At 28.6% G+C, this 24,919-nt stretch overlaps 1 protein-coding gene across 1 annotated transcript in view; it reads left to right on the top strand.

Annotated features, from left to right (window-relative positions):
• The window catches only part of LOC143030030 (uncharacterized), a 31,250-nt gene extending 7,592 nt beyond the window's left edge, over positions 1-23,658 (top strand). The window contains exon 2 of the mRNA XM_076193237.1: positions 23,061-23,658. Coding sequence (XP_076049352.1) covers positions 23,061-23,658 — 598 coding nt within the window. The remainder of the gene's footprint in view (positions 1-23,060) is intronic.
• The last annotated feature ends 1,261 nt before the right edge of the window (positions 23,659-24,919 follow it).

Genomic DNA, 24,919 nt, shown 5'->3' with positions numbered 1-24,919 from the left:
TTGGCAAGTATTTTGTTAAAGTTGTCATTATTTAAAGTAGTATATTCTAAAGATGTCGTTATTAATATATTCAAAACTCGTCATTATTAGTAAACTTATCATTAATAGTATCTTCTAATCTTTTAATTATTACTATATTCCAAGTTTGACATATTAAATCTATCATTAATAGTACCTACTAATCTTGTTTATATTAGTATTTTCTAAACCTAAACTTATTTTTAATGAAAATTAAAGTCGTTAATAGTAACTTCTACACTAATCAATATAAGTACCCTTTTAACTTTTAATTATTAGTATATTTTAAACTTGTCAATATTTACACATAAAAGTTATCATTATCGTTAAAAATTTGTCACTGCTAAAATATATTCTAAACTTGTTTTTATTAGTACACATTAAATTTATCATTAACAGTTCCTTTTCAACCTGTCGTTATAAGTATATTCTATATAAGTCATTATTAGTACACAATAAAGATATTAATTGTATTTTCACACTCTTCATTAATAGTATATTCTAAAATTCTCATTATTAGTACGCATTAATGTTATATTTAAAAATACCTTCTAATCTCGTTTTTATTGTCATTATTAGTATATTCTAATTTTTTTTATTATCACTATCTTTTATTTATATGCTAAACTTGTCATTATTAGTTCATATTAACGTTATTAGTACCTTCTAAACTTATTATTATTAGTATATTCTAATTTCATTATTAGCACATATTGTAGTTAACAATTATAGTAACATCTCATCATGTTATTATTAGTATATTCTAAACTTAACAGTACCTTCTAAACTTCTTATTATTACGTGCCATTATTAGTATACATTAAAGATATCATTTAGTAGGATCTTTTAAACAGATCATTATTGCTATATTTTAAACATGTCAATATTAGTTTCTTCTAAACTTGTCATTATTTTTTATTCTTAACTTTTTATTATTTGTATATCATAAACTTTACAGTATTAGTGCACTCTAAAGTTATCATTAATAGTACTTTCTTAACTTGTCATTACTAGTATATTCTAAACTTGTCATTATCATTAATAGTTCTTTATAGAATTGTCATTTATAGTATATTCTAACCATCTCATTATTGGTACACATTAAAGTTATCATTAATAGTACCTACCCGTCCTTTATTTGTATATCCTAAACTTAGTATTAGTATACTCTAAATATTTCACTTTAAAGTTACTATTAATAGTACCTTTAACCTGTCATTACTAGTACACATTAAAGTTATCGTTAAAAGTACATTCTAAAATTGTCATTATTAGCTTATTGGTATATTCTAAACTTTTAACTTTTCATTTTCAGAACACATTAAAGTTGTTATTGATAGATTTGCATTTGTATTTGTTTTGTATTTTTATTTTTTATTATTGTATTTTGTAGTTTTTTATTTGTTTGTATTTATTAGAATAACATTAACGTTATCATTGATAATATTTTCCAAACTTTTCATCATTAGTGCACTCTAAACTTGTAAACTTGTAAACCTAAACTTGTAAACTTGTAAACCTTCTAAATTTATCATTATTACTATATTCTAAACTTGTCACATTGTACACATTAAAGATCTCAATAGTACCTTCTAAACTTGTTATCATTACCATATCTAAACTTTTTATTATTAGTGCACATTAAATTCATTAGAGTGCATTCTAAACTTGTCTTTATTAGTATATTACAAACAGTACTCTTTAAACTTGTAATTATTGGTACATTCTAAACTTGTAATTACCTGTACCTTCTAAACCTCTGATTATTAGTGCACATTAAAGTTATTATTAATAATACCTTCTTAACTTGTCAAAGTTAAATGCATTATCAATATATGTTTAAAACAAGTCATTATTAGTACATTACAAACTTGCCATTATTAGTATCTTTTAATCTTTTCATTATTAGTACACATTAAAGTCATTGTTGGTATATTCTAGTCTTTCCATTATTAGTACACATAAAAGTTATCATTATGAAGTATATTGTAAACTTGTCACATTAAAGCTACTATTAATAATACCTTCTAAACTTGTACATGTTATTCTTAGTATATTCTAAACTTGTTACTATTAGTGCATATTAAAGTTATCATTAAAAGTATATTCTAAACATGTCATTTAAGTAATTATTAGTCCACACTAAAGATTTTATTAATAGTACCCGTTAAACACTATATGTTTTTTGAAAATGTCCCATTTTGTTATAAATCAATTTTTCATTAACATGTAAACTTGTCATATTCTAAACTTTTCATTATCATTTCACATAGATTTATCTATAACAGTGCTTTCGAAACTTGTCATTATTGGTATATAAACTTCACTATTAGTAGACATTAAAGTTATCCTTAATAGTACCCCTCTAAACTTGGCAATATTAGTATATTCTAAGCTTGTCTTTATTAGTACAAGTTAATGTTATTAATTATAGTACCTTCTAAACTTACCCTTATTAGTAAATAGTACTTTGTTTATATTAGTACACATTAAAGTTATCATTAATAGTACTTTCTTAAAGTTGTCATTAAGGGTACCTTCTGAACATATCTTTTGTATATTACAAAAATGCTTTTTATTGTATTCTAAACTTGTCATTATTACCACATTAGCACATATTAAATCTAACCGTAATATTACAAAATTGTCATTACTAGCATATTCTAAAATTTTCATTATTAGTGCACATTAAAGTTATTATGCAATAGTACCTTCTAAACTTGTCATTATTAGTATATTCTTAACACGTTAAAATTATCATTAATAATACCTTCTAAACTTGTTATAATTAGAATATTATTAGTAATGACATGTTTAGAAGGTTACATTAAGGATAACGTTAATGTGTAGTAATAATGACACATTTAAAATAAACTATTAATGCAAGGTTTAGAAAATACTACTATAGAAGTTGCTATTAATGATAACTATAATACGTACTAATAAATTGTTTTGAATATACTAACAATAACATGTTTAGAAGACACTACTAATGACAACTTTAATATGTACTAATACTCAAAAGTATAGAATAATGACAAGTTTAGAATAATGATAAACTCGGAATATATTATTATTACCAAGTTAAGAATATACTAATAATGATAAGGATACAAGCTCCTAGTAATGATAACTTTAATGTATACTAATAAAGTTTAGAATACCGAAGAAGATATGGTTAGTATTTACTAATAGTGATAACTAATGTGCTCTAATAATGAGGGTTTAGAACATAAAACTGACAAGCTTTAATGGGTACTAATAATGTCGTGTTAAATATTGATATGATTGACAAGTTTAGAAGATACTGTTAAAGATAACTTTTATGATAGAAATAGTGACAATCGTGGATTATACTAATAAGGATAAGTTCTATTAATGATAACTTTATTTTGTACTAATAATGACAAGTTTAGCATATAAGTTTACAAGGTTTAATGATAAGACAAGTTTAAGGTGTATCAATAATCACAAGTTTAGAATATAGTAATGATGATTTTAGAATATACTAATAATGATAATTTTAGAATATACTAATAATAATAAGTTTAGAATATACTAATAATGAAAGTTGAATATCCCAACAATGACCAAATTATAATGACAATTTTAAAGGCACAATTGATTATAACTTTAATCACAGGTTTACAATATTTTAATAATGACATGCATAGAAGGTTACATTAATGATAATGTTAATGTGTAGTAATAATGACACGTTTGAAATATATTAACAACGTAATGTTTAGAAAATACGACATTATAAGCATGTTCTAAATTTGTCATCATTAGTCACTTGTCATTATTAGTACAAATTAAAGCTTGTCAATATTTGCATGTATCTAAACCCGCATCATCATCATTAACAATACTTTCTAATGTTGTCATTGTTCGAAACATATCAGTATTATTATATACTAAACATTTCTTGGGTATTCCAAAATTTTCATTATTCGTGCACATTATCTTTATTAGGACCTTTTATACATATCATTATTAGTATAATCTAAACTTGGCAATACTAATATATTCCAAAGTTTATCATTATTCTTGTCATTATTGGTATATTCTAAAGTTGTGAGTATTAATACATGTTAAAGTTACCATTAGTAGTGTCTTCTAAACATGATATTGTTAGGCTATTCAAAACTAATCATTATTAGTACCTATTATATTTATCATTAATAGCAACTTCTAATTTTGCTATTACCAGAATTTTCTAAACTTTGCATTATTAATATGATTCAAACGTGTCATTATTACTACACATTAACGTTATCCTCCAAAACTTGTAATTATTACAAAATTGTAAACTTGTGATTATTGGTAAATATTAAAGTTATCATTAACAGTGCCTTTAAATTGTTCAATATTGGTATTTTTCAAACATTAATTATTAGAAGACATCAAAGTTTTCATTTGTAGTACATTCTAAATTTGTCATTAGCACGTTCTGGTCATTATTAGTACAAATTAAAGTTATGATATATATTACCTTCTAAAGTTGTCATTATTAGTCATTTTTAATGTTCGAAACTTGTATCTATTAATACATATTAAAGTTATCATTAATAGTACCTTGTAAACTTATATGCTAAACTTGTCATTATTAGTACAAAATAAAGTTATCATTATTAGTATATTCCACACGTCATTATTTCTACACATTAAAATGATCTTGAAGAGTATCTTCTAAACTTGTCAATCTTAGTAGATTCTAAACTTTTAATTGTATATACATTCTAAACCTGTGGTTATTAGCAGATTTCTCAAGTTTATCATTTCTCAAGTTTATCATTATTCTAAACTTGTCATTATTGGTATATTATAAACTTGTGAGTATTAATACATGTTAAAGTTATCATTAGTAATGTCTTCTAATCATGATATTGTTAGGTTATCCAGAACTAATCATCATTAGTACTATTATATTTATCATTAATAGTAACTTCTGATTTTGCTATTACCAGAATTGTCTAAACTTTGCATTATTAATATGATTCAAACGTGTCATTATTACTACACATTAACGAACGTTACTTCCAAAACTTGTCATTATTACAAAATTATAAACTTGTGATTATTGGTACATATTAAAGTCATCATTAACAGTGCCTTTAAACTTTTCAATATTAGTATTTTTCAAACATTAATTATTAGAAGACATCAAAGTACATTCTAAATTTGTCATTAGTACGATCTGGTCATTATTAGTACAAATTAAAGTTATGATATATATTACCTTCTAAATTTGTCATTATTAGTAATTTCTAAACTTAATCAATATGTTCGAAACTTGTATTTATTAATACACATTAAAGTTATTATTAATAGTACCTTGTAAACTTATATGCTAAACTTGTCATTATTAGTACAAAATAAAGTTATCATTACTAGAACCTTCTAAACTTATCATTATTAGTATATTTCACAATTTTCATTATTTCACATTAAAATTCTCTTGAAGAGTATCTTCTAAACTTGTCAATCTTAGTAGATTCTAAACTTTTAATTGTATATATACATTCTAAACCTGTGGTTATTAGTGCATTTCTTCTATACATGTCGTTATTAGTACATTCTAATTTTGTCATTATTAGGACACCTTAAAGTTATAGCTAATAGCACCTTCTTGATTCGTTATTGTTGGTATATTAAAAACTTTTCATTATTAGTACACATTAAACTTATCAATCATAACACCTTCCAAACTTGTCAGTATTTTTATAATATAAACTTGTCGTTATTGATACATATTAAACTATTATTAGTAGTATCTCCTAAACTTGTATTATTAGTACACGTTAACAGTACCTTCTAAACATCATTATTAGTATATTCTAAACTTGTCATTATCAGTACACATTAACGTTATTATCAATATTACCTTCTTAACTTGACATCATTAGTATACTTGCCATATTACTTGACATCATAGTTGACATCATTAGTATAACTTGCCATATTAGTACACATTAGATTAATAATTAATAGTATATTCTAAAATTGTCATTATCAGTATATTCTTAACATGTCATTATTAGTACACATTAAAGTTATCATTAGAAATACCTTCTAAACTTTTCATTATTAGTACATTATTAGGACCTCGTATACTTATCATTATTGGTATATTCAAAACTTGGCAAAACTAGTATATTCCAAAGTTTATCATATTTCTAAACTTGTCATTATTGGTATATTCTAAACTTGTGAGTATTAGTACATGTTAAAGTAGTGGTGTCTTCTAAACATGACATTGTTAGTTTATTAGAATGATATAAATTTCTCATTATTAATATATTAACAATACCTTCTAAACTTGTCAGTACACATTAAATTTATCATTATTAATGTACCTTTTAAACTTGTCATTATTAGGGTATTACAAACTTGTCATTTTTAGTATATTTTATTTTTTCATGATTAGTGCATATAAAAGTCATTATTTGTATATTCTAGTCTTTCCATTATTAGTACACATAAAAGTTGTCATCAACTGTATCTTCCATTATACGTATATTGTAAACTTGTCATTATTAGTACACATTAAACCTATTATTAATAATACATTCTAAGCTTGACATCATTTGTATATTACAAACTTGCCATTATTAGCATATTCTAAATTTGTCATTATTAGTGCACATTAAAGTTATCATGCAATAGTACTTTCTAAACTTGTCATTATTAGTATATTCTAAACATTTTATTAATAGTTCACATTAAAGTTATCATTAACAATACCTTCTAAACTTGTCATAATTAGAATATTATAAATTTGTCCTTATTATAGTTGTCATTATTAGTACAAATTAAATCTATAATGAATACCTTCTAAACTTCTCATTATTTGTATATTTTTTAGCTGTCATTATTAGTATATTCTAAATTATTCAATATTTGTACATATCAAAACTATTTGATATAACCTTCTAAATTGTCATTATTAAAACATATTAAAGTTATTATTAATATAATTTTCTAAAATTTTAATTATTAGTACACATTATATTTATCATTAATAGTAGTATCGACAATATTCATTATTAGTATATTCTAAACCTCTCATATCAAAGTTATCAATAGTTCCGACTGAGCATGTTATTCTAAACTTGTTACTATTAGTGCATATTAAAGTTATCATTAAAATTATATTCTAGACTTGTCATTACTAGTATTTTGTATTTTTCATTATTAGTACTCATGTAAGTAATTATTAGTGCACATTAAAGATTTTATTAATAGTATCTGCCAAACGCTATATGTTTTTTTCTAAACTTCCCATTTTTATTATAAATTGTCAAAATTCTAAACTTTTCATCATCATTTCACATAGAATTTATCTAAACTTGTCATTATTAGTATATTCTAAACTCATTAATAGTATATACTAAACTTATCACTATTAATAGACATCAAAGTTATCATTAATAGTACTTTCTAAACTTGTCATTATAAGTATATTCTAAGCTTGTCGTAATTAGTACAAATTAACGTTATCAGTTATAGTACCTGCTAAACTTACCCTTATTAGTATATTGTACCTTTTTCATATTAGTACACATTAAACTTATCATTAATAGTACCTTCTAAAAGTTGTCATTAAGGTACCTTCTGAACTTATCTTTACCTGTTTGTTACAAAAATGCTATTTTAGTGTATTCTAAACTCGTTATTATTACCACATTAGCACATATTAGCACCTTCTAAAATCGTCGGTATTATTTTATCAAAATTGTTATTATCTTCTAAAGTTTTCTTAACTTTTTGTTAGTATATTCTAAACTTGTCATCATTTGCCATTTGCCATATAAGTTACCATTAATACTACCTTCTAAACATCTCATTTTTAGTATAATTTAAACTTCTCATTGTTGGTGTTTTCTAAATTTGTAATTATTTGTAATTACTGAACTTGTCATTATTACTGTATTTTAAACTTATTACATTACCTTATAAACTTGTTTTTTGTAACTACACATTAAAGTTATCATTAATAGTATCTTTCTAAATTTGTCATTTTAGTACACATTCAATTTATTATCAATAGTACCCTCTACACTTGTCAATTTTTGTATATTATAAACTTGTTATTGTTAACACATATTTAGATTATCATTAAAAGCTTCTCTTTATCAGTACACGTTAAAGTTATCAATAGTATATTATAAATGTCATTATTACTGCATATTAAAGATATCATCAATATTTTCTAGCGATGTCAATGTTCATATATTCCAAGCTTGTCGTTATTGGTACACATTAAAATGATCATCAACAGTACCTTGTCATTATTAATATATCCCAAACATTAATCATTAGAAGATATGGAAGTTTTCATTTATAGTACATTTTACTTTGTCATTATTAGTATGTTCTAAACTTGTCATTATTAGTACAAATTAAAGTTATAATATATAGTACCTTCTAAAGTTGCCAGTATTAGTAATTTCTAAACTTGTCATGATTAATAAACTTGTACACATTGAAGTTAGCATAAATATTATCGTCTAAGCTTATCATTAGTATTCTAAACATGTCATTATTCTAAATTTGTCATTCTTAGTATATTCTAAATTCGCTATTATTAGTACACATTAAATTTATCATTAGTATTCTAAACATGTCATTCTTAGTATATTCTAAACTCGCTATTATTAGTACACATTAAATTTATCATTAATATTACCTTCTAACTTTGTAATCATTAGTGTATTCTAAACTTGCCATTATTCTAAACCTGACATATTTAGCATATTCTAAATTTGTCATTATTAGTATATTCTACACTTGTCATTATTACTACACATTAAAGTTATCATTAACAATATTTTTTTAAAGTTGTCCTTGTTCGAAACATATCAGTATTAGTATATACTAAACATATCTTCTTTGGTATTCCAAACTTGTCATCATTAGTACACATTAGAGTTATCATTGTTAGCACCTTGTATACTTATCACTATTAGTATATTCTAAGCTTGGCAATACTAATATATTCCAAAGTTTATCATTATTCTAAATTTGTGTTAAAGTTATCATTAGTTGTGTCTTCTAAACATGACATTGTTAGTTTATTCAAAACTAATCATTATTAGTACGTACTATAGTTATTAATAGCAACTTCTAATTTTGCTATCATTAATATTTTCTAAATTTTGCATTATCAATATAATTCAAACATGTCATTATTACTACACATTAACGTTATCATTAATATAACCTTCTAAACTTGTCATTATTACAATATTGTAAACTTGTGATTATTAGCACATATTAAAGTTATCATTAATAGTGTCTTTAAACTTGTCATTATTAGTATATTTCAAACATTAATTATTAGAAGACATTAAAGTTTTCATTTATAGTACATTCTAAATTTGTCATTCGTACGTTCTGGTCATTATTAGTACAATTAAAGTTATCATATATAGTATCTTCTAAAGTTGTCATTATTTGTAATTTGTAAACTTAATATGTTCGAAACTTGTATTTACTAATACATATTAAATTTATCATTAATAGTATCTTGTAAATTTATATGCTAAACTTGTCATTATATGTACAAAATAAAGTTATCATTAATAGAACCTTCTAAATTTATCATTATTAGTATATTCCACAATTGTCATTATTTCTACACATTAAAGTTATCTTGAAGAGTATCTTCTAAACTTGACAATCTTAGTATATTCTAAACTTTTAATTCTAAATATATTCTATACATTAGTATATTCTAATTTTGTCATTATTAAGACACCTTGAAGATATAGTTAATATCAATTTGTTAAGTACTATTAATGATAACTCTAATATGTACTCATAATCACATGTTTAATAAGGACAAGCTTAGAAGGTACTATTAATGATAACTTTGATATGCACTAATAATGGCAATTGTAGAGGATACTGATAATAACAAATATTAGAAAATATTATGAAAGTTGAGAATGTGTAATGACAAAGTTAGAATATACGAATAATGACAACTTTGGAAAGTGCTACTAATCATGTATATTAATACTAACAAGTTTAGAATATAATGATAATGACAAGTTTAGAATAATGACAACTTTAGAATACACTAATATTGCCATGTTTAGAATATATTTAATAAGCAAATAATGAAAAGTTTAGAACATGCCAATGAAGATATGTTTAGAATATTCTAATGGTTAGATTATACGAATAGAAAGTGCTATTAGTGATAACTTTAATGTATACTAATAATGATAATTATAGAACATACTAATAATGATCAGATTAAGGATACTATTAATGATAACTTTAATGTGTACTATTAATGACAAGTTTAGAATATAGAAGTAATGACAAGTTTACAATGGTAATTTTAATGTGTTCTAATGTGTTTAAATAAAAAAGTTAGGAAGATGCCTTTAATGATAGTTTTAACATGTACTAATAAAAAAGTTTAAAGGGTATTTTTGATACGGCAAGTTTACAATATACTAGAGATGTCAAGTTAAGAAGGTAATATTGATAATAACGTTAACGTGTACTAATAATGACAAGTTTAGAATATACTAATAATGATGTTTAGAAAGTACTCTTAATGTGTACTATTAATACTAGAATATACAAGTAATGACAAGTTTAGAAGATACTACTAATAATAAATTGGTAACTCTAATGTGTACTAATAATGATAAGTTTGAAATATACTGATAATGACAAGTTTTTAATATACAAATAAAGAGAAGATTAGAATGTACAAATGATGATAACTTTAACGTGTACATATAATGAAAAGTTTAGAAAATACTAATAATGTCAATTTTATAATATTCTAATAGTTTAGAATATACTAATAATGAGAAGTTTACAATATATTAAAATGAAAATTTTAGAAGGTTTGTGTTCTAATAACTTTAATAAAACGAATATACGAACGAATATAGTAATAATGGCGAGTTTATAATATACTAATAATGAAAAATTTAGAAGGGACTATTAATGATAAATCTAATGTGTTCTAAAAATGACAAGCTTTGAATATACTAATACATAGGTTCAGAAGGCATTGTTAATGAATGCTAATAATGAGAATTTCAGAAGATACCAATAATGATAAGTTTAGAAGGTTCTGATAACAAAAACATTAATATGTATTATTAATGAAAAGTTTATAATATAATAATAATGGCAACTTTTTAATAATGAAAGTTTCCTGACTACTAATTATGATAAGTAAATAGTAACAGGTTTAGAAGGAACTATTACTGATAGCTATAAGGTATTCTAAAAATGACAAGATTAATATACTAATTACATGTTTAGAATATACTAACATTGAGAAGCTTAGAAGGTTAATGAAAACTTTGAGAAGTTTAGAAGGTTAATGAAAACTTTGAGAAGTTTAGAAGGTTAATGAAAACTTTCATGGGTAATAATTATGAAAAGTTTAGAATATACTAACAATGGCAAGTACTGATTATATTAATAATGAGAAGTTATTGATGATAACTTTAGTATCTACATGTTTAGAATATACTAATATACTATAATATACTAATATACTATACTAATGTACTAATATATACTAATATAACGTAGAAACCACTGTTGGAGTAGAAAAGACTGGAAACGGGGAAGCTATATATTTCGATTGCAAACTGCAATCCTCTTCAGTAGATACAAATAAGAGAGGGCGTGCTGTTTAAGTAGGGGAACATGGGAAGATATCTCTACCCTCGGCTCACTCCGTATGTGAGGTCAGGAGGCAAATGAGCTTTCACTAGGTTGGAGATGAAGAGTCCGGACATTATGTCCGGGGACCATTGCCCCTTTGAAATATTCATGTTGGGCTGAAATTCAATGATCGTAGATTCTACCATTTTTCTCCTGAACTCACATCTGGATTTATAAATAAGCTCAGCTCTGTCCCAATCTAAACAATGTTTAAATTGCTTAACATGTTGGAACACAGCTGAGCTATCTTGTGCATATTTAATGGAACGTTTATGTTCAATCATCCTGGTATTCAAATCCCTTCCAGTCTGTCCGATGTAAACTAAGTCACAACCTTTACATGGAATCGAATAAACCCTTTGGCTCTGTTCTTCTTTTAACCTTTGATGGACATTTACCACCTTTTTATTAATGGTGTTAGGGTAATAATTAATCAAATTTAATTTGTCTTTGGGAAGAAACTTGGTCGAGGGAATGAATGATTCAGAAAAGGGAACGATTAAAGAGCTCTTACCCAATGAAAAATTAGAGTAAGTGGGGGTGGTGTTGAAAAAATTGGATCTCGCTCGGCTGAGGGCTTTGACCAAGAACCAATCCGGGTAAGCTAAATTACTAAGTTGAGATTTTATCATGTTAAATTCTCCTTCAAGAAACTGGGGGCTGCAAATTCTAAGAGCTCGAAGGAATAATCCTGAAGCGACGCTACTTTTTACTTTGTCTGGGTGACTACCAGAATGGGTTTTCTATAGACGGTAAAAGCAAGCTTGTCTCCGTCACGAACAATGAGAACATCTAAAAAGGGTAGCTTACCTTGTTCTTCCCATTCAACTTTAAACTTAATGTTGGAGGCTAAGGAATTTAAATTAGCAAAGAAGTTATCGAATGAACCCCAATTTTCATTCCAAAGAGTGAAAATGTCATCTACGTATCTAAACCAAACCATGTCTGCAGGTATAATGGTTTGGTTTAGATACGTATATGACATTTTCACTCTTTGGGATGAAAATTGGGGTTCATTCGATAACTTTTTTGCTAATTTAAATTCCTTAGCCTCCAACATTAAGTTTAAAGTTGAATGGGAAGAACAAGGTAAGCTACCCTTTTTAGATGTTCTCATTGTTCGTGACGGAGACAAGCTTGCTTTTACCGTCTATAGAATGAACCCCAATTTTCATCCCAAAGAGTGAAAATGTCATCTACGTATCTAAACCAAACCATGTCTGCGGGTATAATGGTTTGGTTTAGATACGTATACATTGTTTAGATTGGGACAGAGCTGAGCTTATTTATAAATCCAGATGTGAGTTCAGGAGAAAAATGGTAGAATCTACGATCATTGAATTTCAGCCCAACATGAATATTTCAAAGGGGCAATGGTCCCCGGACATAATGTCCGGACTCTCCATCTCCAACCTAGTGAAAGCTCATTTGCCTCCTGACCTCACATCCGGAGTGAGCCGAGGGTAGAGATATCTTCCCATGTTCCCCTTTCTTTTGTTAAGGGTGCTACTTAAACAGCACGCCCTCTCTTATTTGTATCTACTGAAGAGGATTGCAGTTTGCAATCGAAATATATAGCTTCCCCGTTTCCAGTCTTTTCTACTCCAACAGTGGTTTCTACGTTATTGACAAATGTGTGATTACATTTTTCACCTGTAATATACTAATATACTAACAAGCTTACAAGGTACCATTAAGGAAAATTTTAATGTGTCCTAATAATGACAAATTTAGAAGGTACTATTAATAGTAACTTTAATGTGTATTGATAATTTAGAATATACTCACAATTATAAGTTTAGAAGGTGCTATCAGATATAACTTTAATTTGAACTAATAAGGACAAGTTTAGAACATACTAATAATGACAAATTTAGACCGTTTTATGAAGAGATAATACTAATAATGCTATGATTAAAAGTTACTATTAATGCTGACTTTAATGTGCACTAATAACATGTTTAGAATATACTAATAATGACAAGTTAAGCAGGTACGAACTTTAATGTACCTATAAGGAGAAGTTTAGAATATACTAAGAATAGCAGGCTTAAACGGATCTATTAATGGTATATTTAATTTGTACTAATAATCACAAATCTAAAATATACTATTGATGACAAGGTTAGAATATTTTAAGAACGATATTTTCAATGTGATCTAATAAGAAGAGGTTTATAATATCCAAATAATGATAACTTTAATGTGTACTAATAATGACAAGTTATATACTAATAATGACAAATTTAGAATATACAATTAATTATTACTTAAATGTGTACTAATAAGCAAGTTTATGATATACTAATGATGTCAAGTTAAGAAGGTAATATTGATGATAACGTTAATGTGTAGTAATGACAAGTTTAGAATATACTAATAATTATATTTAGAAGGTACTGCTGTTAGTAACTAACAATGGCAAGTGCTATCCGATATAACTTTAATTTGAACTAATAAGGACAAGTTTAGAACATGCTAATAATGACAAATTTAGACCGTTCTATGAATAGATACTACTACTAATGCCATGATTTAGAAGTTACTATTAATGATGACTAATAATGATGCAATAATAATATGTCTAGAACATACTAATAATGAGAAGTTTAGAAGGTACAATCAATTATAACTTTAGAATATACTTAGAATGACAGGCTTAGACGGATTTAGTAATGAAATATTTAATTTGTACTAATAATCACAAACTTAAAATATACTCTTGATGACACGTTAGAATATTTTAAGAACGATAATCTTAATGCGTTCTAATAAGAAAAGGTTTATAATAAACAAATAATGAAAAGTTAGAAAGATACCTTAAATGATACTAATAATGAAAAGTTTAGAAGGTATTTTTAATGATAACTTTAATGTGTACTTATAATGACAAGTTTAGAATATACAGATAATAACAAATTTAGAATAGACTCTTGATGATTACTATAATGTGTAAGGCAAGTTTATATACTAATGATGTCAAGTTAAGAAGGTAATATTGATAATAACGTTAATGTGTACTAACAATGAAAATTTTAGAATATACTAATAATGATGTTTAGAAGGTACTATTAACTAATAATACTAATAATACTAGAATATACAAATAATGACAAGTTTAGAAGATACTACTAATAATAGTTTTAATATGTATCAATAATGACAAGTTTGTAATATATTAATAAAGAAACACTGACAAGTTTGGAAGGTGTTATGATTGATAAGTTTAATGTGTACTAATAATGAAAAGTTTATAATATACTAACAATAACAAATTAAGAAGAAGCTATTAACTTTAAGGTTTCCTAATAATGACAAAATTAGAATATACTAATAATGGCATATATAGATGATATGTATATTTACAATTAAAAGTTTAGAATGTACTAAGAATGACAAGTTTAGAAGATACTCTTAAATATAACTTTAATGTGTAGAAATAATGCTAAGTGTGGAATATACTAATAATGATAAGTAAGATAGCAGGTTCTATTAATGATAACTTTATTTTCTACTTATAATGACAAATTTAGCATATAAGTTTACAAGGCACTATCAATGATAACTTTAATGTGTACTACCTAAAAAGTGTCATTAATCGTATATAATTATTAGAACATATTAAAGTTACCATTGATAATTCCTTGTCAATTTGTCATTATTAGTATAATTCAAACATTAATTAGTAATCATAATTAGTGTATTCTAAACCTGTTATTGTTAGTCATTATTCAAAAACTCTAAACTTTTCATTATTAGTACACATTAAAGTTTCAATTAATTGTACCTTTTATATATGACATTATGATACATTAAACTTGTCATTCTTAGTATATTCTAAACTTTCTTTAATAGTACATATATACATTAAAGTTATTATTACTATTATATTGCAATCTTGACATTATTACAACACAATAAAGTTATTAAACGTACCGATTATTACCACATTCTAAATTTGTCATTATTTGTGCAAATAAAATTTATCATTAATCGCACACTTCTTATTATTAGTATATTCTAAATTTGTTATTATTAGTAAACATTGAAGTTACACCTTCTAAACTTGTCATCATTAGTATCTTCTAAACCTCTCATTATTAGAATATTCTAAACTTGTAATTATTAGTATATTCTAAACTCGTCATTATTAGTTATTTTAATAGTATCTGTCAACATTAGAATGTTCTAAACTTGTCATTATAAGTACACATCAAATATATTATTTTCAAACTTGTCATCATAAGAATATTTTATACTTTTCATTATTAGTACACATTAAATTTATCATCAATAGTGCTTTCTAAACTTCATTATATTCTAAACATGTCTTCATTGGTATATTCTAAACTTGTCATCATTAGTATGTGCTAAACTTGTCATTAATACTTCATATTAAATTTATCAATATTAGGACGTTCTAAACTTATCATTATTAGTATATTCTAAGCTTGGCAATATTAGTATATATTAAAGTTGTCATTAAACCTTGTCATTGTTATTATCGTTTAAACTAGTATATTCTAAACATTCTAAACTTGACATTATTAGTATGTTCTAAACTTATCATTAGTAAAAATTAGTCATTAATAGTACCTTCGAAACTTATCATTAACAGTACCCTTTAAATTTGTAATTATTAGTATATTCTAAACTCGTCATTATTAGTTATCATTAATAGTATCTTCTAAATCTTGTCATTATTAGTACCCATTAGAATGTTCTACACTTTTCATTATTAGTACACATTAAAGTTATCATTAATAGTACTTTCTAAATTTCTCATTATACATATATTCTAAACATGTCTACATTGGAATTTTCTAAACTTGTCATTATTAGTATGTTCTAAACTTCTCATTAATACTTCATATTAAATATATTATATTAAATATATTATTAGTAGTATATTCTAAACTTGGCAATATTAGTATATGTTAAAGTTGTCAACCTTATCATTATTATTATCGTTTAAACTAGTATATTCTAAACATTCTAAACCTGACATTATTGGTATGTTCTAAACTTATCATTAGTAAAAATTAAAGTAATTAATAGTACCTTCGAAACTTATCATTAACAGTACCCTTTAAATTTGTAATTATTAGTATATTCTAAACTCGCCATTATTAGTTATCATTAATAGTATCTTCTAAATCCTGTCATTATCGGAATATTCTAAACTTGTCATTATTAGTACCCATCAAAGATATTATTAATAGTGCCTTTTATACTTGTCATCATTAGAATGTTCTACACTTTTCATTATTAGTACACATAAAAGTTATCATTAATAATACTTACCAAATTTCTCATTATACGTATATGTCTACAGTACATGTCTACATTGGAATTTTCTAAACTTGTCATTATTAGTATGTTCTAAGCTTGTCATTAATATTCATATTAAATATATTAGTTTAGAATATAGTAATACTAACGCGTCTAGAAGGGACTATTTATGATAACTCTCATGTGTACTAATAATGACAAATTTAGAATACAATAATAATGAGAAGTTTAAAAGGTAATATCAATGAAAAATTTAATGTGTACTAATGATGACAAGTTTAGAATATACTAATAATGACAATTTTGGAATATCGTAAAAATTATAAATTTAGAATATACTTATAATGAAAGTGTACAAAATGAAATTTAGAATATACTAACAATTTCAAATTTAGAAGGTACAATAACAAATTTAAAATGCACTTGAATATAATAAGGTACTAATAACTTTAGAACATACCAATAATAAGTTTAGAATATACTAACAATATTGATAAAGAAAATTTTAGAATATACTAAAACTAATATTTTTTAGAATGTACTATTAATGACAACTTTAATGTGCACCAATAATGACAATTTTAAAATATACTAATAATGACAAAATTAGAAGGTACTATTAACGATAACAAATGTGCACTGATAATATGTTTAGAATATACTAATAATGAGAGGTTTAGAATATACTAATAATAAGTTTAGAAGGTACTATTAATGGTAACTTTAATGTGTAGTAATAATGTCAAGTTTAGAATATACTAATAATGGCAAGATTAAAAGGTACTACTAATGATAATTCTTACATATACCAAAGGCTTTTTTTTTCCTTACACGGAGGGAAGCCAAAAAGAAAAAGGCAAATCACCACCCATTTCATTTCCCATATATTACACTCCCCTCCACCCTCCTCTCTCCCTCCTATCTTGGCACCTCCTGGATGACGGGTCATCCCTGCATCCTGTCCACTGCACTGGGTCAGAAGCAGTGTCGCAAGACACAACACATCCACTTTATAACATCAAAGTCATCCTTAATAACATCAAAGTCATCCTTGTAAACTTGCCATTATTAGAATATTCTATCTGAGAATGGATGCTAAGAGGAGGTTAAATGAAGGAGTGGTTGTACCAACAGCATTGTACGGGGATGAAACATGAAACATAACAGAGGAAGAGAGAAGGAGTTTGAATGTGTTTGAGATGAAATGTCTGAGAAGTATGATAGGGGTTACTATGCTAGATAGAGTGAGAAATGAGGAGGTGAGAAGGAGAACAGGGGTGGAAAGGGAGCTGGTTTGGGCATTTGTAAAGAATGAGTGAAGAAAGATTAGTAAAAGAGATGTGGACAAGTTCAAAAAGTTCTATTAGTTAATTTCAATATGTACTTATAATGAGCCCTCTGATCTTGGCACCTCCAGAATGACGGGTCATCCCTGCATCCTGTCCACTGCACTGGGTCAGAAGCAGTGTCGCAAGACACAGCACATCCCTCTTCGTCCCCATATACAGAAAAGGAGAAGACGGGGAGAAATCCCTTCGGGCTGCGTCAATTTTTTTTTCTCATACATATTCTCACCCACCCATCCCCCACCCACTCCCCCTCATGCATCACAACATCATCCATATACAACCCTTCTCCATTCAGCCCTATCTTCTGTCCTCTCCCGTCCTCCCTCAACAGACATTCCTCTCTTTTGTAATGCCCCTTTCACCTCATCCTTCCATCTCATCCTAGGACGCCCCCTCTTATTCATTCAATCCACCTCTGCCTTCCACAATTCTCTTTTACTAATCTTTCTTCACTCATTCTTTACAAATGCCCAAACCAGCTCCCTTTCCACTCCTGTTCTCCTCTTCACCTCCTCATTTCTCATTCTATCTAGCATAGTAACCCCTCTCATACTTCTCAGACACCATTTGTATATTACAAACTTGCCATTATTAGCATATTCTAAATTTGTCATTATTAGTGCACATTAAAGTTATCATGCAATAGTACCTTCTAAACTTGTCATTATTCTAAACATTTTTTAATAGTACACATTAAAGTTATCATTAACAATACCTTCTAAACTTGTCATAATTACAATATTATAACTTTGTCCTTATTAGGATATTCTATAGTTGTCATTATTAGTACAAATTAAATCTATAATGAATGCCTTCTAAACTTCTCATTATTTGTATATTTTTTAGCTGTCATTATTAGTATATTCTAAATTATTCAATATTTACATATCAAAGCTATTTAATAAAACCTTCTAAATTGCCATTATTAAAACATATTAAAGTTATTATAAATATCATTTTCTAACATTTTAATTATTAGTACACATTATATCTATCATTAATAGTAGTATCGACAATATTCATTATTAGTATATTCTAAACCTCTCATATCAAAGTTATCAATAGTTTACAAAGGATTACAAAGGCGGAGCATCCGACAGGAGACCTTTTGATCCATATCTAGGTCGGATGCAGAAAAAAAAATAATAATAAATTAAAACTATAATAATGTAAAAATAACAAATAAAATACATAAATAAATGCATAGGTATAGTTGAATAACAAACAAAAAGGTAAATAGTAAATGATTATAAATTGACATATAACTAATGATAAATGAAAATCAGACAGACAAATTATAACAAAACAAAAACAAATAATATAACATAAATTATAATCATTACAGCATCTTACTTAGGTATTTATCTAAATGATTCTTAAAGCTTCGAACTGAACTACATTGCACTACCTGTGCAGGAAGTTTATTCCATTCATTAACTACACGGTTGGCAAAGTTGTTTCTACCTACTTCCAAATTGAATCTATTTCCGGACAGTTTGAGACCATTGTTTCTTGTCTGATTCTCATTCAATGTGAAAATTTTGTCACTTTTGATGTTGTCAATTCCCTTTAAAATCTTAAAGACCTGTATCAAGTCACCTCTGAGTCTACGCTTTTTTAGGGAAAACAGATTCGTGTGCTTAAGTCGATTTTCGTATGATTTATTTTTGATATTTGGAATCAGTTTTGTGGCTCGCCGTTGTACTTTTTCCAGTCTGTCAATGTCTTTAATGAGATTCGGTGACCATACGGAAACAGCATATTCCAAATGTGGACGAACTAACGATTTATATAGCTTGTTAATGAGTGATGGACTTTTGAAATCAAAAGATCGCGCAATCAATCCCAGAATCTTATTTGCTTTCTCAGAGGCTGAAATACACTGCTTGGATGATTTGAGGTCGTTACTGGTAATTACGCCGAGATCTTTTTCACTATCCACTTTTGTTAACGAATTTCCAAATAACTTGTAATCGTACTTACTGTTATTTTTACCTATGTGCATTACCTTGCATTTACTTGTGTTAAATTTCATTAGCCACTTTTCAGACCATTGCTGTAATTGATCTAAATCTTCTTGAATATCTAATTGGTTTGAGTGATCATTTGCCACTCCGCACAGTTTTGTATCATCAGCAAATTTGGAAACAGTAGATTTTAGTCCATTGTCTATATCATTTATATATACTATGAATAGAAGTGGCCCAAGAACGGAACCCTGAGGAACTCCACTTGCAACATTTTTCCATCCAGAAGTTTTTCCATTTAAAACAACTCTCTGTTTTCGACCTTTCAACCAATTACTAGTCCAACCTAATAGGCTACCACTTATTCCATGCAAAGCTAATTTAGTAAGTAGTCTTTCGTGTGGGACTGAGCATGTTATTCTAAACTTGTTACTATTAGTGCATATTAAAGTTATCATTAAAAATATATTCTAGACTTGTCATTACTAGTATTTTGTATTTTTTCATTATTAGTACTCATTAAAGTAATTATTAGTACACATTAAAGATTTTACTAATAGTATCTGCTAAACGCTATATATTTTTTAAACTTCCCATTTTTATTATAAATTGTCAAAATTCTAAACTTTTCATCATTTCACACAGAATTTATCTAAACTTGTCATTATTAGTATATTCTAAACTCATTAATAGTATATACTAAACTTATCGCTATTAATAGACATCAAAGTTATCATTAATAGTACCTTCTAAACTTGTTATTATTAGTATATTCTAAGCTTGTCGTAACTAGTACAAATTAACGTTATCAGTTATAGTACCTGCTAAACTTACCCTTATTAGTATATTGTACCTTTTTTATATTAGTACACATTAAACTTATCATTAATAGTACCTTCTAAAAGTTGTCATTAAGGTACCTTCTGAACTTATCTTTACCTGTTTGTTACAAAAATGTTATTTTAGTGTATTCTAAACTCGTTATTATTACCACATTAGCACATATTAGCACCTTCTAAAATCGTCGGTATCTAATATAATATAAAAGATAAGTCTCCGCGCTCCAGGGTGGTTTCGTCGATTTTGTCGATTTTGTTAAAAACCTTCAAGTGCTCAGTCGGCGTGGCAATCAGCGGACACCTCCCTGTAAGTCCTCCGAGGGTGCCAGTCCTCCGAGGGTGCAAGTCCTCCGAGGGTGCAGGTCCTCCGAAGTTGTAAGCCCTTGGAGGCTGCAAGTCCTCCGAGGTCGTAAGTTCTATGAGGGTGCAAGTCCTCTGAAGTTGCAAGTCCTCAGCGAGGGTGCAAGTCCTCAGCGAGGGTGCAAGTCCTCTGAAGTTGCAAGCCCCCGGCGAAGCCCGCGGCTTCGCGTTCCAGAGTGGTTTCGTCGATTTTGTTAAAACCCTTCAAGTGCTCAGTCGGCGTGGCAATCTGCGGACACCTCCCTGTAAGCCCTCCGAGGGTGCAAGTCCTCCGAGGGTGCAGGTCCTCCGAAGTTGTAAGCCCTTGGAGGCTGCAAGTCCTCCGAGGTCGTAAGTCCTATGAGGGTGCAAGTCCTCTGAAGTTGCAAGCCCTCAGAGAGGGTGCAAGTCCTCAGCGAGGGTGCAAGTCCTCTGAAATTGCAAGCCCCCGGTGATATGTTGTTACAGGGGACAACTAGATGTTTGCAACGGAAGCCATATTGTCGTTATTCAAATAGAGGTTGGAGGTACGAGTACATTTGCTATTGTTTTTGCTAATTTTGATGATTAACATTATATCATCTTGATAGTTGGTATCTTTATAATTATTAGGTTCTTTAGGGAAGAAGGAATCAAATGAAGACATTGTATTAAATGTAGATACTTTGCAGTAAGTGAAATGCGCCAAAAATGGTGAGTTTGGAAAAGAAATATTTACGTTTATGTGGAAATATGTTGTCAGAAATATAATCTATGTGTAACAACTGCTTAATCATACAACTGTGCTCATGCATAGTTGGCAAAAAGAAAAAGAAAAATTGGGAAAGGCGTCATTAATCCCACAATGCACCGCGCTCCATTGACGTCATTATTTTCGTGACGTCGATAGAAAACGCTATTTTTATATATATATATATATATATATATATATATCTTAAGTTTTCTGATTATCTCCATGGAGTTTTTGGTCCTCAAAATACAGAAATATGTCTTCATCACCAAAAGTCAAGGAAAATGTTGCCTACGCGCGATGACCATACACAAGGACCGAAAAATCTTCCCGCGCTCTGATGCCGACGTTATGACGTCACGTCGCATCACGCAGAATTGGTTTCGTCGATTTTGTTAAAACCCTTCAAGTGCTCAGTCGGCGTGGCAATCTGCGGACACCTCCCTGTAAGTCTATTTCGCACATGTGTAGATCATCATCTAACGTGAAAGAATGTCAGAGGATTCAGCGTCTCAGAAAAAGCGTCAACGTCAATTTTGGAAATGGGTGACGGGCTTCAAAAAATCCCAAAAGAATGGCAGAAAAGAAGTCTCCCTCACGTTCACATTCTTTTGTGGATGGAGCATCGTGTTGACGCAGAATTAGTGGGAAGAATCATCTCAGCCGAAATACCAGACAAAGAAAAAGAGCCAAGGTTACAACATGCATGATCCATGGTCCTTGCAAGGGTTTCGACGAGTCCCAAGCATGTTGTCAAGGAAAATCAGTAAACGGGAATGGACTTGTGTGGAAAAGGCTTCCCTAAACTTTGCAGGGACAATCTTCTCTTTGGAAACAACGGGTACCCTCTTTACAAAATAAGAGCCGTAGGGGAAGGCGGACATTCTTTTACCAAGAAAGTTAAAGGAGAGGAAGCAACAATAGATAATTCGTGGGTTGTCCCTTATAATCCGTATCTGTGCCTTAAATATAACGCTCACATCAACGTTGAATGTTCAAATTCCATCAAAACTATCGCATACGTTACCAAGTACGTTAACAAAGGTTGCGACCGTATTCTGTTCACAAAATCAGGAGAAAACGATCAAATCGTCAACGAGGTCAAAAACTACCAAGAGGCGCGTTACGTCAACGCGAATGAAGCTACTTGGAAGATATTCAAGTTCCCTATTTACAAAAGTCACCCTCCTGTCGTTTCACTAGATTTACACCTTGAAGGGGAAAATGAAGTGTTCTACAACAAAGATGCATCAAAGGAAACCATCAATAATAAGGTCTCTAAAGATACCCAACTAACGTCCTTTTTCAAATTATGTTCCCAAAACGAATTCGCTGCCAGTCTCTTTTACCATGAAGTACCAAACTTTTTCTTCTACGAAAGAATAAGGTCCTACATCTTTTACAGACCTTAGAACAGGTCAAGGGGTAACACATCCAACCTTTCGGGAAGCCGTAAAAGCTATGGGTCTCTTAAACGATGAAGAAACGTGGAAACAGACAATCATGGATATCATTAATCACACAAACGACAGAAAACAGCTAAGATCAACGTATGCGAGTATGCTGGTGTTTTCTGACCTAGAGGATCAGTCAAATATCTGGGAAGAAACTAAAGATCTGTTTGCGAGTGATTTCCTCTATTTCAGAGGATTAATAGAGTACAATGACGAAATTTATCTGGACGCCTTAGACGATATACAAGAAAACGTTTTAAACTGTGGAGGTGGGAGAATAGTTCAATACGGTTTACCGCCTTCAAGAGACGGAGAAAAGACAACAAATGTCATCCGTAGAGAGAAATCGTACAACAAAGTTAGGCTAGCAGAAGAAGTTGAAAGTAAAAAGGTTCTCCTAAACGAGAAACAGCGGTTCTGCTACGAAACCGTGATGGCACGCGTAGAAGGGGCCAGAAAAGACTGTAACAATGGCTTTTTCCTAGACGCTCCTGGGGGTACAGGAAAGTCTTTCGTTCTAAACATTATACTGGATACAGTTCGTTCAACGGGAAAGATAGCATTGGCAGTCGCGTCTTCAGGTATCGCTGCAACAGTTTTACATGGAGGTAGAACGGCTCACAACATGTTCAAGATTCCACTAATGGAATACAATGAAGTACGTTCATGTGGTATCAAGAAGAACTCTGAGATGGCACGGTTATTAAGGATGACATCAGTTATAGTGTGGGATGAAGCTGTAATGGCCAACAGGAATACGATTGCAGCCCTAGATATTACGTTGAGAGATATACTGGAAGTCAACAGATTCATGGGAGGAATAGTTTTCGTTTGTGCTGGAGACTTTAGACAGATTCTCCCCGTTATCAGAGGAGGTGGTAAAAATGACGAACTCGAATACTGTATAAAGTCCAGTTACTTTTGGGATGATTTGATTAAGTTGGAACTAACAGAGAACGTGAAACTCAAAGCTAACGACCATGAAAACAGGAAATTCGCTAAAAAAAAAAAACTGTCAGATTTGGGGGCCGGAGAAAGCGGGGACATTAAATTTCCTCCTAGATTCGGTGTGATTGTCAAGAATCGGGAAGAGTTGGTGGAGAAGGTTTACGACAACTTAAAGGATAACTTTTTGAACGTTTCTTATTTCGAGGAAAGAGCTATTATTTCACCTACCAATGATGACGTTGACTGTATTAATTCGATGGTATACGATAAG

Source organism: Oratosquilla oratoria, chromosome 1 (genome assembly GCF_046742065.1).
Source record: "Oratosquilla oratoria isolate Oo_2021 chromosome 1, ASM4674206v1, whole genome shotgun sequence".
In the NCBI taxonomy this organism is placed as follows: Eukaryota; Metazoa; Arthropoda; class Malacostraca; order Stomatopoda; family Squillidae; genus Oratosquilla; species Oratosquilla oratoria.
Note: the sequence above shows the minus strand (reverse complement) of the source record. Positions and strands in the feature narration are given on the sequence as shown.